The 14234-nt window shown below is 35.7% G+C and overlaps 1 protein-coding gene and 2 pseudogenes across 2 annotated transcripts; 2 read left to right on the top strand and 1 right to left on the bottom strand.

Annotated features, from left to right (window-relative positions):
• Positions 1-2747: 2747 nt before the first annotated feature.
• LOC137713308 (uncharacterized) lies at positions 2748-6196 on the top strand (annotated as a pseudogene). The gene is made up of 5 exons (XR_015955443.1): positions 2748-2959; positions 4494-4747; positions 4825-5037; positions 5139-5404; positions 5617-6196. The product of XR_015955443.1 is annotated as an uncharacterized LOC137713308 (transcript).
• A 979-nt stretch (positions 6197-7175) lies between these two features.
• LOC137713306 (uncharacterized) lies at positions 7176-10918 on the top strand. Its single transcript, XM_068452591.2, has 5 exons — positions 7176-7391; positions 8569-8831; positions 8910-9121; positions 9228-9492; positions 10366-10918. Exons 1-5 carry the CDS (start codon positions 7298-7300, stop codon positions 10657-10659), a joined length of 1128 nt encoding a protein of 375 aa, XP_068308692.2. The 5' UTR covers positions 7176-7297; the 3' UTR covers positions 10660-10918.
• A 115-nt stretch (positions 10919-11033) lies between these two features.
• Positions 11034-11907, bottom strand: LOC137713307 (germin-like protein subfamily 3 member 2 pseudogene; annotated as a pseudogene).
• Between the last annotated feature and the right edge of the window lie 2327 nt (positions 11908-14234).

The raw sequence follows: 14234 nt of genomic DNA, 5'->3' as shown, positions 1-14234 counted from the left end.
CCGAAATATTCTCAAGACCGAACCGATACCATCGGTATATTCAGTACAGACTCTTGAACCGTACTGTATTGATATAAAATTTCGGTTTCGGTTTTTGTCAAGGACAAAGCTAGAGAGGGGCATCCTCAAACAAAAAATTTACAAATTAAAATGCTCAAGAATTTACTTAACAAAACACTTATATATATTATTACATAAAACTAAAAAGTAGAGGTCTCGAGTTCAAAACCCATTATGGTGTGGAAGCCAGACTTATGGCCAATGGGAGATTGAAATGCACCATAAGATTTTTCATACAACATATTATAATATTTCTAAACACATTTTCATGTTTTGACAACGTTGCATGAAAACTTCATTACCAATATCATAAAATATCTTTTTTTTTATTTTTAAATAACCATGTAATAATTCATCCATTGATCTTTTATCTGATATTTTTTAGAAATTTCATAACTGAAAATGTTCTATCATGTGAAATTATTGCATGCAATATGTACAATTTTGGGTAAATTACATTTTCATACCTCAGGTTTGGAACCTATTTCAATTCCTTACAACATCTTCAAAACATTTCATTTTCATACCTTAAGTACTATTTTATTTCAAAATAATACATCCGTTACATTTTCTATCCATGAATCCATTAAATGTTGGCATGACTGCCACATATATACCACGTGGCTGCCAAATGTTTGCCACGTGGCAAGTAAAATATTTTTTAAAAAAAACCTGAAATTTTTTTTCTTCTTTTTCCTCCTTCTTCTGGGTTGCAGGGGGTTCCCTTTTTTTTTTTTTTTTTTTTTTTTTCTGTCTTCTTCTTCTTCTTCTGGGTTGCAGGGGGTTTGGGTTCCCTTTTTCTTTTTTTCTTTTTTTTTTCTTTTTCTTCTTCTTCTTCTTCTTCTTCTCCTTCTTCTTCCTCCTTCTCCTCCTCCTTCTTCTTCTCTTCTTCTTCTTCCCCTTTCTTCTTCTTCCCCTTAGCGACCCACATCCCTGAAGAACCCAAAAATCTATGAGAAGAAGAAGAAGAAGAAAAAATAAATAAAAAGGGGACCCGAACCCCCTGCAACCCAGAAGAAGAAGAAGAAGAAGAGGAGGAGGAGGAGGAGGAGGAGGAGGAGGAAGAAGAAGAAGGAAAAAAAAAAAATTGGAACCCCCTGCAACCCAGAAGGAGAAGGAGGGAGAAGAAGGAGAAGAAAAAAACATTTCAGGCTTTTAAAAATAAATTAAAAAATTATTTTAGTTGTCACGTGACAGACATTTGATAGCCATGGCAGCCACGTCAACATTTAACGGATCCATGGATGAAAAATGTAACGGATGTATTATTTTGAAATAAAATAGTACTTAAGGTATAAAAATGAAACGTTTTAAAGATGTTGTAAGGAATTGAAATAGCGTCTAAACCTAAAGTATGAAAGTGTAATTTATCCTACAATTTTTCACCAAAAAACTGAGTCGGGGCCAAAGTTGGCTCTGTCCATGGTTACCGTACAACTCCCATCTCGAACCCAAATTGTACCATGCCCAGGCCTACCCCACCCTAGCACTTTGTTTTATCAATAAATGAAAATTTCAGTCCCTACCATGTTTAACAAAGAGTGGTCACCAAAAAACAACTTTGGGGTCCATGATGCTCAGAATTAGAAAGGGATTCTTTCCGAATCCTCTTTGTAGGGATCGAATAGATCAATCAATTATGTTTATTCATCATACATCGTGCTATTAGAAATTAATTTTAAATTTAAATTTTAAATTGAATATAAATAATACCTAATGAAAACTGACCGAACGATATACGATGAATGAACATGATTGATTAATCATCTGAATCCCTATAAAAAGAATCGGAGAGGATCTTTTTCCCTCGGAATTAACCTTTTCCTCTTTTCATGCTGATCGTTGAACAGGCACTTCATCATGTGGTGGGAAATTTCACATGATCTAATTTTTAAGTACCCAAGTAAATGCGTTGATCAAATTAAAGTGAGGGGTATATTTGTAAATATGGTAATTAATTATGTGTGTCCAGATGCAAAATGTCCCAGCCCACGAGCTGATTTCTCAACTCTAATGAGAACATTTGGATCAAAATCCTAATTGCTACTCCAAAGCATTTAGCAACCAACAGGAAGTTGACATCTGCAAAGACTTTCAAGCTAGAAAATCTTTTTTTTATCAATATCACCGATACACGTCATGTAGTATATCAGTTTATGTATTATAATAAGATAGAACAATTTGTTTAATAACTTGATATATCCCACTTTAAGTGTGTACTTGTAAAAACAAATTTGCGTGCTAGAGTAAAATAATTTTTACATTACTTCTTTTTATGGATGCTCATGTTCCTTTGAATAAAAATGAGTGTGTATTTATCTAGCCTGTTCACGTTTGATTTTTTTTGTTCATTAAATAGCTAAAAAGTCTCATTTAACTAGCCAGTTGGAGATGTTTTTTTTTAGTGGCATAGTTCATTTCATTTAGTTAGCTGCAAATGATATCATTTGTCAGTATTTTTTTAACAAAATATATTATCTGCATTAATTAGTGGAAGAATGAATTAAACCTCATAATATAATAGTAATAATACGTTTCAAATTCGTCTTTCACGATAATTGAATTTAAAACTTCTTTCTTGTAAACGAAGAGAAATATAAATAGACCGTTGAAATAAATGTTATTTAGTAATGGACTTTTATTAGCACACAAATTACCATTTCGCATCGCAACACACGGTCATAACTGACAACACACAGTGACAGGCAGAGCCTCGTCACCGTTCACACACTTCTCTCTCTCTCTCTCTCTGTGATTAAACCCTGAGTATCGAACCTCTTTCATTGATCTCGTGGGCTGGTGAAAATGGCGGGAAGAGTGAACAGGAAGATAACAGCCGCGTCGGCGAGAGCTCACACCCGAAGAGCCAAGCAAACCAGCTCCTTCCAACTTCCGGCAGGTGGGTTTTCTTCCTCCTTCGTTTCCCCTTTTTATTTCAATTTTTGTAATTTTATTTAAGGGTTCCAATTATTGATCATGATTGTTCGTTGTAGCTTGTTCTGTTGTAATGCGTACCAATTTCGGTTTGCTTGATGAGAAAATGCAGGACCGGAATGCAAGAATTCGGTTTGTTTGAGGCAATTTCATTATCTGGGTTTTAAGAAAGTTTAGAACTTTATTTAAGTAAGCATTATCTGTGATTAGGTTGGCCGAGTTTTTCATTATATTTACAAGACTATTCAGAGGGTTCTTCTTTTTTTTTTTTAATTAGAAAATTTTGAATTTTATTAATTGTTGCATCTCATGACATAACAAAATGTTTTCGGTACTGTTTATTTTAACGAAAAATCATATTTTTACACTAAAAAGTCAATCCTGATACTAATCATTTTATCATTTATTTTGTCCTTATCATTAAAACTCAAGCTCTTTTTATTAGTTTTCTTTTTTATTAATTGTTGCATCTCGTGACGTACCATTGAAAGTTTAATGTGTCTTCAGGTTGAACTGTGATATGTTGGGTTAGAACTAGGATAGGTCATGACTCATGGTTCGATCCTATTCAATCTACCGGAAAGAAGTAATTATTCGAAAAGGAGTGGTCTTGACTTGCATAAACTTCATATTTACGATTGTGTTGGCAGTGTGATCTTTGAGATTGTATCGAAAGCAAAATAATATCCGACCTAAATTAGGAATAGTCGAAATTGAAGATAAGATGAGAGGAAATCGGTTAAAGATGGTTTGGACATGTGAAATGAAGACCTACAGACGCTCCGGTTAGAAGGTGCAATCACGAAACAAAGGCTCCGGGCCAAAAGGGTAGAGGAAGACCTAGGAAGACTTGGAAAGAGACTCTAAGAAAAGATTTGGACTACTTGGGTCTAACAGAAGACATAGCACAAAATTGAGCGCCAATGGCGTTCTAGGATTCATATAGTCGACCACACTTAGTGGGATAAGGCTTTGTTGTTATTGTTGTTGAATAACTAACTTGTATATCCTACTCTCAAATATGATGCTCTATATGATTTATGGACATATCAAAATACAAATTGATGCTGCTTTATTCAAACATTACTTCAATGATCAGGGACTATGATTCTTTATAGTATTTTCACAAGGCCTTGCATGTGACTGCACAATGGGTTTCCAAGTAATCATTACAACCATCTTAGTTTTCACCATTTATTTAGGGGTTGTTTGGTATTCTATTTGAAATCAGTTTATAGGTTTCAAAAATGAAGAAGGTAGCTATATTACATAGGTTTCAAAAACAATGAGTTGAACCCAATAAGGATACCAAACATCTCCTTAATTTCTTGTAAACTTCCAAGAATTTGATCTAAGTGCATCTTATTGGATTTATGTATGTCTTTGAAATCAGAACTAATGCTCAAAGCATGAACTTGAAAAATTGGTCCTTTCTTTCTTTGTGCTGAAATCTTCTCCAATCTCTGTATTGTGATTCATTTAAACCTAAAAAATTTCAGGGATTTTTAAGACATCACTAGTAGCGTTGTTTATTGGATTATCGGCGTGGGCATATCAGGCGATCCAACCTCCTCCATCAAAGATATGTGGCTCTCCTGATGGGTCTCCTGTTACAGGATCAAGTTAGGATGGAAGGCATTTGGCCTACAAAGAGCATGGAGTCCCAAAAGATAATGCACAGCATAAAATAGTTTATGTCCACGGTATTGATAATTGCAGGCATGATGCTGTCGTTGCTGAAACCATGTCTCCGGTATCTATCTTATGATTTAATCAGTATGTATCTCGTGTTTCCTGTAATAACGTTTAGCCTATGGTAAATTTACCCAGGAAACTGTGAAAGACTTGGGGATCTATGGTGTTACTTTTGACAGACCTTGGTTATGGAGAAAGTGACCCTAATCCAAAGCGAACGGTGAAGAGCAGCGCTACAGATATAGAGGAACTGGCTGACCAATTGGGTTTAGGACACAGATTTTATGTAATTGGTTTCTCCATGGGTGGACAGGTGATTTGGAGCTGCTTCAAGTTCATCCCTCACAGGTAGGTTATTTGTACAGGAATGGAAGTGAACAGGTTCTGCATGTGTGTGTGTGTTTGAAAGGAGATATATATTTACTTACGCTAGGTGTGAATGGTAACAGGATCGCTGGAGCAGCACTATTAGCGCCCGTGGTTAACTATTGGTGGACTGGTATTCCAGCAAATCTATCCAGTCAAGCTTACTCCCAACAGCTTCTGCAAGACCAATGGGCAGTTCGTGTGTCGCACTACACCCCTTGGCTTACCTACTTTTGGAACACTCAAAAATGGTTTCCCGGTTCAAGTCTTCTGGCTCACGGTAGAGATTGTCTTTCTGACCAAGACAAAAGAACTTATACCTAAGTCTCTTAAAGGACGACCAAATGTGGTACGTACCCCATATTTTGGAAAATTCCGTAGAATTATTATTTTTTTGAATATCTGATGAAACAATTTTGTAATGAAATTAGCTAAATTTGATATTTTACAGACACTGAATATGTAAATTTAGTTTGATAATCTGTGGTAGGCACAGGTACTGAATATGTATTACGAAAAATACAACTAACATGTAATTGTTTATCAATGTGGATTCCTCAGGAACAGGTAAGACAGCAAGGAGAATTTGAGTCCATTTACCGTGACATGAATGTTGGGTTTGGGACCTTGGAATTCAGTCCTCTGGAACTGGAAACCCCATTCCCCAACAATGAAGCTTCCGTCCACGTGTGGCAAGGAGATGAAGATCGCATGGTACCTGTTTTACTACAACGCTACATTGCTGAACAGCTTCCTTGGATCCGCTATCATGAGATACCAGGTGCTGGACCCTTGTTCCCACATGCTCATCGGATGTGCGAGACCATTGTCAAGGCACTTTTAACTGACGGATAGTAAACCTTTCCCCTTACATAATCACAGGGTGAACTTTCCTGTGCATCTCTGATACGGAGTTACGATATTTCAGTTGATCATTTCGGTATGTATGATAGGTCTTGTACCAGCCAGCTCTGTTCATAGATTGTTGCATCGCAATGCGGTTGCTTCTTAGGGATTGGTTTTTGAAAGTTGGGTTTGAGAACTACTGTGTGAAACCAGGATGGTTGTTTGGTACATTTGTATGTGGGCTTTTCGAGCTGGTAGTAATGAAAATTCTTGCACGTTCACCGTGTTTAAATTTCGTGAAAACTTTTAACTAACTAAACTACAAATTTGCACCAGAAATTACATTTAAGTGCAATATCAATACGAGATACAATAACTTTTGTATGTCGAGAAAAACATTTATCAATATCACTAACATAGGTCACGTGATATATCATTTTACGTATTATAACAAGAGTGGACAACATAATTAATAACTTGATATATCCCACTTTAAGTGTGCGTATGTAAAAACAAATTCACGTGTTAAGAGTAGAACAGTAACGCCGCATAATCGTGTTCTTGTACACCAAAAAAATTGCTCTGTACAAGACGAAAGTTCAAAATTTGTTCGTATACGTTTAAACTTGCATGTACATGTCACAATTGGCCTACAAAATGAAATTTCCCAATAACTACAAGCATGTAAACATTTAAAATGATGGTTTTGCAAACTTAGCACTCTATCACTCTTTCTATTTAAGTTATTTCCACTAGAAAGGAATATATGATGACTTGTTTTGGGAAATTTTCACATTACTTTTTCTTTTTATGCATACTCCTTTTAATAAAGATGAGTGCGTATTTAGTTAATCTTATTTTTATGCATACTCCTGTTGATCCTTGATTTTTCTGCATTTTTTAAATTAATCTTATTTTTTTCAAATAAAGAAATATCTATGAAAGAGCGGGCTTCGTTCCTATTACATCATCATTTAACTGTCAAATTGATAGAAAATTTAGCAGAGGTCTGACACTATAATGAATTTTATAAGTTAAAGTCTGACATTGCAATGTTTAAAACATAAATATGAGATCGTGGTTCGATCCAAAATTGAGATGGGTTTGAGGAAAACTAATGAAAATAACTTGAAAACTTTGAGTTTTAACGATAAAGACAAAATAAAAGGTAAAGTGAATCAAAATTGATTTTTTAATGTAAAAATATAATTTTTCGTTAAAATAAACAGTACGAGAATTTTTCGTTAAAGTCCCGTAGTTTTGTGTAATTTAACACACACATGGTCACAACTCACAACACAGAGTGACAGGCAGAGTCTCGTCACCCGTTACACACTTCTCTCTCTGACTAAACCCTGAGTATCGAACCTCTGATTGATCTCGTGGGCTGGTGAAAATGGCGGTAGGAGTGAACAGGAAGATATCGGCCGCGTCGGCGAGAGCTCACACCCGAAGAGCCAAGCAAAACAGCCCCTTCCAGCTTCCGGCAGGTGGGTTTTCTTCCTCCTTCGTTTCCCCTTTTTATTTCAATTTTTGTAATTTTATTTAAGGGTTCCAATTATTGATTACGATTCTTCGTTGTAGCTTGTTCCGTTGTAATTTAGTACCAATTTCTGTTTGCTTGATGATAAAATGCAGGACCGGAATGCAATAATTCGGTTTGTTTGCGGCAATTTCATAATTTGGGTTTTAATAAAGTTTAGAACTTTATTTAAGCAAGCATTATCTGTGATTAGGTTGGCTGAGTATTTTAGTTAGAAAAATTTGAAATTTATTAATTGTTGCAACATGTAACATACTGTTGAAAGTTTAATTTGTGCCCTTCAGGTTAAGCTGTGATATGTTGGGTTAGAGCTAGGATAGGTCATGGTTCAATCCACTTCAATGTACCGAAAAGAAGTAATTAGTGGAAAAGGAGTAGTTGTGACTAGTGTTAGCAGTGTGATCTTTGAGATTGTATCATTTGTCGAAAACAAAATAATAAAACTGAAATTGTTTCTTTCTCCTTGTGGTAGTTGGTCTGCGTCCCACAGTGAGATTCAAATAACGACCGCCTGATATAAGATGTTTGTATTTAATCTGGATTCTGGATATCAATATAAAACTAACGGCGTTCATGCATTTAAGCAGAAAGCTAACAAGCATCTAAAGGCATTAACTGAGTGCATGCTTTCTTAATTTTTTTCCTGTGTTGAATATCCCGCTTCTATATCCTACTCTGAAATATGATGGCCTATATGATTTATGGACATATCAAAATGCAAATTCATGCTGCTTGATTCGAACATTACTTAAATGATCAGGGACAACGATTGTTTATAGTATTTTCACCATCTTACTTTTCGCCATTTCATTAGGGCTTGTTTGGTATTCTATTTGAAATCAGTTTATAGCTTTCAAAAATGATGAAGTAGCTAAATTACATTGGTTTCAAAAACAATAAGTTGAACCCAAGAAGGATACCAAACATTTTCTTAATTTCTTGTTAACTTCCAAGAATTTGTTCTAAATGTGTCTTATCATATTTATGTATGTCTTTGAAATCAGAATTAATGCTCAAAGCATGAACTTGAAAAGTTGGTCCTTTCTTTCTTTGTGCTGAAAGATTTTAGTAGAAATTTTCTCCAATCTCTGTATTGTGATTCATTTAAATCTAAAAATATTCAGGGATTTTTAAGACGGCACTAGTAGCGTTGTTTATTGGATTATCGGCGTGGGCATACCAGGTGATCCAACCTCCTTCATCGAAGATATGTGGCTCTCCTGATGGGCCTCCTGTTACAGGACCAAGAATAAAACTTAGGGATGGAAGGCATTTGGCATACAAAGAGCACGGAGTCCCAAAAGATAATGCACAGCATAAAATAGTTTTTGTCCATGGTGTTGATAGTTGCAGGCATGATGCTGTCGTTGCTGAAACCATGTCTTCGGTATCTATCTTATAATTTGATTAGTATGTACGTAGTGCTTCCTGTAATAACATTTTAACCTATGGTAAATTCACCCAGGAAACTGTGAAAGACTTGAGGATCTATGTTGTGTCTTTTGACAGACCTGGTTATGGAGAAAGTGATCCTAATCCAAAGCGAACAGTGAAGAGCATGGCTTCAGATATAGAGGAGCTGGCTGATCAATTAGGTTTAGGACACAGATTTTATGTAATTGGTTTCTCCATGGGCGGACAGGTGATTTGGAGCTGCCTCAAGTACATCCCTCACAGGTATGATATTTGTACAGGAATGGAAGTGAACAGTTTCTGCATGTATGTGTGTTGGTTGTTGGAAAGGAGATATGTATTAACTTGTGTTAGATGTGAATGGTAACAGGATTGCTGGAGCAGCACTTTTAGCGCCCGTGGTTAACTATTGGTGGACTGGTATTCCTGCAAATCTATCCAGTCAAGCTTACTCCCAACAGCTTCTGCAAGACCAATGGGCACTTCGTGTGTCGCACTACACCCCTTGGCTTACCTACTTTTGGAACACTCAAAAATGGTTTCCCGGTTCAAGTGTTATGGCTCAGAGTAGCGATTGTCTTTCTGACCAAGACAAAGAACTTATACCTACGATTCTTAAAGGACAACCACTTGTGGTATGTACCCCATATTTTGGAAAATTCCTAGATTTTTTTTTTTGAATTTTTAATGACTCCATTTCATAATGAAATTAGCTAAATTTGATATTTACAGATACTGAATTTGTAAATTTAGTTCGATAATCTGTGGTAGGCACATATCCTTGCTAGCTGTCTGAAAATTAGGCTAGTTTTTATAACAAAAGATTAGGCTAGTTCTTTCCATCTTGATTTTATGCTGAAATAAATAAAATTGAATCGCTTAATGTGGGGATTATATAATACTGTTGATGTATAGTGAAGTAAATAAGGAGCTATATCCCGGACTTGTTTTCTATGTTTAGTTCAATAGCATGTGTCTAGTTAATTATTCCCCTCCTGTGGTTGAATTCGAGATCTCTCGCATGCGGGCAGAGGTATTACTTGGTTAGCCATACTGTTGATACTGATTGAGTGTTGCTGTTAATAAAGAATAAAGTTTTTGTCATCTTACAATTGAATCTACTGTGAAGCCTACACTACAACAATGGAGATCTTGCAAGCCTGCTGGTTATTTTTAACAGTTGGTTGGTCCTAGCATTTCACTGGAACTGTAAGAACGTATTGCAGGGCTCTAGTCTGTCACCTGGTGAAATCTAGATTTTATTTTTCTTTCCCTCCATGGAATAGCGATGAGAGAATTTGAAGCTTTGCATTACTATTAGCTAGAATTTGATAATTTCATTGGAGCTGTGTGAACATATGACAGATAAAGCCTTCATGGAAGCTTTTAATCACAGATAAAGCCTTCATGGAAGCTTTTAATCACAGATCAAGTTTGCTTTTTCAACTTTTAAGCTCTCTCTCTCTCTCTCTCTAAGATGGCATTGTTTATCAATGTGGATGCCTCAGGGACAGGTAAGACAGCAAGGAGAGTTTGAGACCGTTTACCGTGACCTGAATGTTGGATTTGGGACCTGGGAATTCAGTCCTCTGGCACTGGAAAACCCATTCCCGAACAATGAAGCTTCCGTCCACGTGTGGCAAGGAGATGATGATCGCATGGTACCTGTTTTACTACAACGCTACATTGCTGAACAGCTTCCTTGGATCCGTTATCATGAGATACCAGGTGCTGGACACTTGTTCCCACATGCTGATGGGATGTGCGAGACCATTGTCAAGGCACTTTTAGCTGACGGATAGTAAACCCTTCCGCTTACATAATGAGCTACCGCAGGGTGAACTTTTCTGTGCGTTTCTCTGATACGGAGTTACGAATTTCAGTTGATCATTTTGGTATGTATGATGCTTATAGATTGTTGCATCACAATGCAGTTGCTTCTCAGGGATTGAATTTGGAAAGTTGGATTTGAGAACGATTGTGTGAAACCAGGATTGTTGTTTGGTACATTTGGATGTGGAGCTGTTCGAACCGATAGTAATGAAAATTCTTGCACATTCACCGTGTTTACTGTTTAAATTTCATATACCACAGAATTTCTTTGTTCTTTTATTGATACAAATGATAGTGCAGAGGGGGAAATCAAACTAGGACTTAAAAGTGAAGAGGCGAAAACTTTTAACAAACCGAACTACAAGCTTCTTGCACCGGAAATTACATTGTATTACATTATCGATACAAGATGCAACAACGAAAAGAGCTCCTCCATAGTTATGAGGCCAACAAACGTAGAATGCAACTCAATTGAGCAAAGTGCCCTTCAATCTCACTTTCTAACTCACCCATTTTGGATCAAATTTTCTTCTCATCGTTCCAATCTGCTTAGGACTCAATCCAAACGCCTTCTCCAAGAGCTCAATGTTTATCCGGGACCCGAAAATGGCAGAGGGAATCTTTTGACTTCCTGGGTTTTGGCTATTGAAGCTACCAAATATTGTAGCAGGATTCTTGCCAACATTCATCTGGAAGTGCACTAGACCCCTAGGGAACACCATGACTTCCCCTTGCTCAATAACCCTAGCAAAAACCCTATTGGCTGAATCAACAAACCCTGAATAAACACTCCCTTCCACTACGTGGGATATTTCTGTGGCTCTAGGGTGGAAATGTGGTGGATTGATTCCACCAACTTTGAGGTCAGCTCGTATGAATGACATCCCGAGCGTGTTGATCCCCGGGAAGACTGTTGGGTTCACCGAGATGGTTGCGATGCCCATGTCGGTGAAGTTTCCGGCCACCTTCATCCCAGAGAAGATGAAGTCATCAGTGGTGGCCTCAGAAGCGTTCTTGCATGGGAAGATGTGAAGAGGTGTTCTTAGGGCACCGAATTTCGGGTTTGGTATGCAGTAGTCTTGAACCGGGTCAGGATCGGAAGCCAATGTTATGGCGCATTGGAGGGCAAAAATAACAAGCAAAATTGTGATACTAGAAGACATTTTCTTGGCCATTCAATCGGATTAGAACAATATATACACCCACATATATGTGTGTGCATATATATATATATATATATATATATATATATGGTGTGCATGTGAATTGTAAGCTCCTTTAATGATGAGAGTATATTTAATTAACAACCTTATTAGCAGGATATAAGGCGGGTCTTATGGACGTGGGATACAAATTACAACACAATAATCTAATTTGGCCCCTACTGATGCATCTCTTTTGCAGATTGGTCCCTACATTATAATTCCAAAGTAACGAGAACATATTTCAATTGGATCAGACTGAAGAATAAGATGTGGACGACAACATTATGATGATGATTACTTTTCTTTGATGTTCTGCGCGTGACACGAGACCCGCACCTATATTTTGTATATTTGATGATTACATGTGGCCAAAGCAAAATGAATGGATTTGGTAGAGCTAGGTATGAACCAGAAGGTAATTTTCTTGAGTTTAATTTTTCTTTATCGCTTTTGTGTGTGGATTCTCTATAGTCTTTATCATTGATTAACACGTTTTCATAAACTCAACCCTTCTTAACTTTGTTGTTGTAAACTTAACACGTGTCAATCAATGATAAAGGTCAGATAAAGACTACACACAAAATAAATGCAAAAGATTTGAGCTTAGTTTTCTTTGCTTGGGAGTGAAGGGAAGTTGACTACTATTTGAATGATGAGTAATTACACGCATTGGTGGAATTTTGGATGTTTTCCTTCCCACTAGATAGAAGGTTTTATTAGGGTTTAAAGTCAATCGATAGCATCATGTGCCAGAACATTAAGTAACTGCTCGCAAGGGTTACTATTCCACCACCTACAACAAGAATATATGGTTAGTAAACAAACCTCACAACACTGTGATATAAAAATCTTAAATTATCAAATTTTATATAAATATAAATATATATATATATATATATATATATATATACACTGTGAGATAAAAATCTTAAATTATCAAATTTTATATAAATAAATATATATATATATATTAGTTATCCAATGATATATTTATATTAAGAGAGTAAGGAAATAAATTGACTGTGAATTTCCTATTTATGAAAAATGCTGAACGGTGGCTCAACATTCTTGCGGTAAGCCTCTTGTTTCATGGAAAATATTTTTTTCTTTTCCTCAATAGGTTGTGTGATTGATTAGATGATAGTGGTCCAATTTGAGATAGATACCATCTGCAAGATAGTATATCTCGCTTTGTTCTTTTTCGTTAATATGAAATAGAACCATTGGAGCACATCCCTCTAGTATATCATTAAATAACGGTGAAGAGTAATCCCTCTAGTATATCATTAAATAACGATGAAAAGTAAAGTACATTTATATCGTTATGCGCATGTGGCATTTCAAAGTTAGTATACCATATCCAAGTATCGATATGGATTTGATAAAGCTATGAATGAATCATAAGGTAATTTTTTTGAGTTTAAATCTTTTGCTATTATTTTTTGTGCAGCCAGCTCTGTGGTGTATATCATAGATTAATATATGTTCATAAATTTAACCAGCTTTAACTTTGTTGTCATAAACTTAATTATTTTTAACTCTATTGTCATAAACTTAATACATATCAATCAATAATAAAAATCACACACAAAATAAATATAAAAAAATTGAACCTAATTTTCTTGCTCGTCAGTGATGGGAAGTTGACTACTATTTGGGTGAGTAATTACACGCATTGGTGATGTGATAATTAAAAGTGTGCAAAGACGAGTAAGAATTTGGATGTTTTCTTTCCCACCAGATAGCAGATTTTCTTAGGGCTTAAATTCATTAGATGACATCATGTGCCAGAATATTTAAGTAACTGCTTAGAAGGGTCGCTATTCCACCACCTACAACACTATAATATGGTTCAAACTATTGTATTATCATACTTGGTATACTAGATTATGTTACCGACATATTAGGTATTGACTGTATAACATAATAATCTCATCAAATTGTGTGTGTTTGTGTGTGTGTAATAGTTATAGAACAATATATTTACCAAGGGAGAGAAGAAATAAATTGGTCGTGAACTCTCTATTTTCAAGATTCAAACCTAAGACATTTCAATTATTGTTAAGAAAAATACTATTAAACTATAGTACTAAGTCACATAAAATTGAATATATTTAAAATAACTAACCCATGCCTTACCTTTAGACTATAGTACTAAACCATGCCATACATCTAAAATGAATTTGTAACAATGCACAAGAAAATCATTTGGTCCATTTGTTTTTTTCTTTTTTATTCAAATCTTTGCATACATGAATAGTAATCATTTAAACCAAGGAAAATTCAGATTAAATACCAATTTTAATGCACACACTGAAAAAAAATACTAACTTTAAGGA

Source organism: Pyrus communis, chromosome 14 (genome assembly GCF_041283825.1).
Source record: "Pyrus communis isolate YQ-2024b chromosome 14, ASM4128382v1, whole genome shotgun sequence".
Taxonomy (NCBI): Eukaryota; Viridiplantae; Streptophyta; class Magnoliopsida; order Rosales; family Rosaceae; genus Pyrus; species Pyrus communis.
This window is presented reverse-complemented; position numbering and strand designations above follow the sequence as displayed.

Bases quoted from the DNA above. Each gene is read 5' to 3' on its own strand.
- LOC137713306 (XM_068452591.2), top strand. From the start codon at position 7,298: ATGGCGGTAGGAGTGAACAGGAAGATATCGGCCGCGTCGGCGAGAGCT. The intron at 8,832-8,909 runs GTATCTATCTTA...AAATTCACCCAG, and splicing joins TTGCTGAAACCATGTCTTCG to GAAACTGTGAAAGACTTGAG. The intron at 9,122-9,227 runs GTATGATATTTG...GAATGGTAACAG, and splicing joins CTCAAGTACATCCCTCACAG to GATTGCTGGAGCAGCACTTT.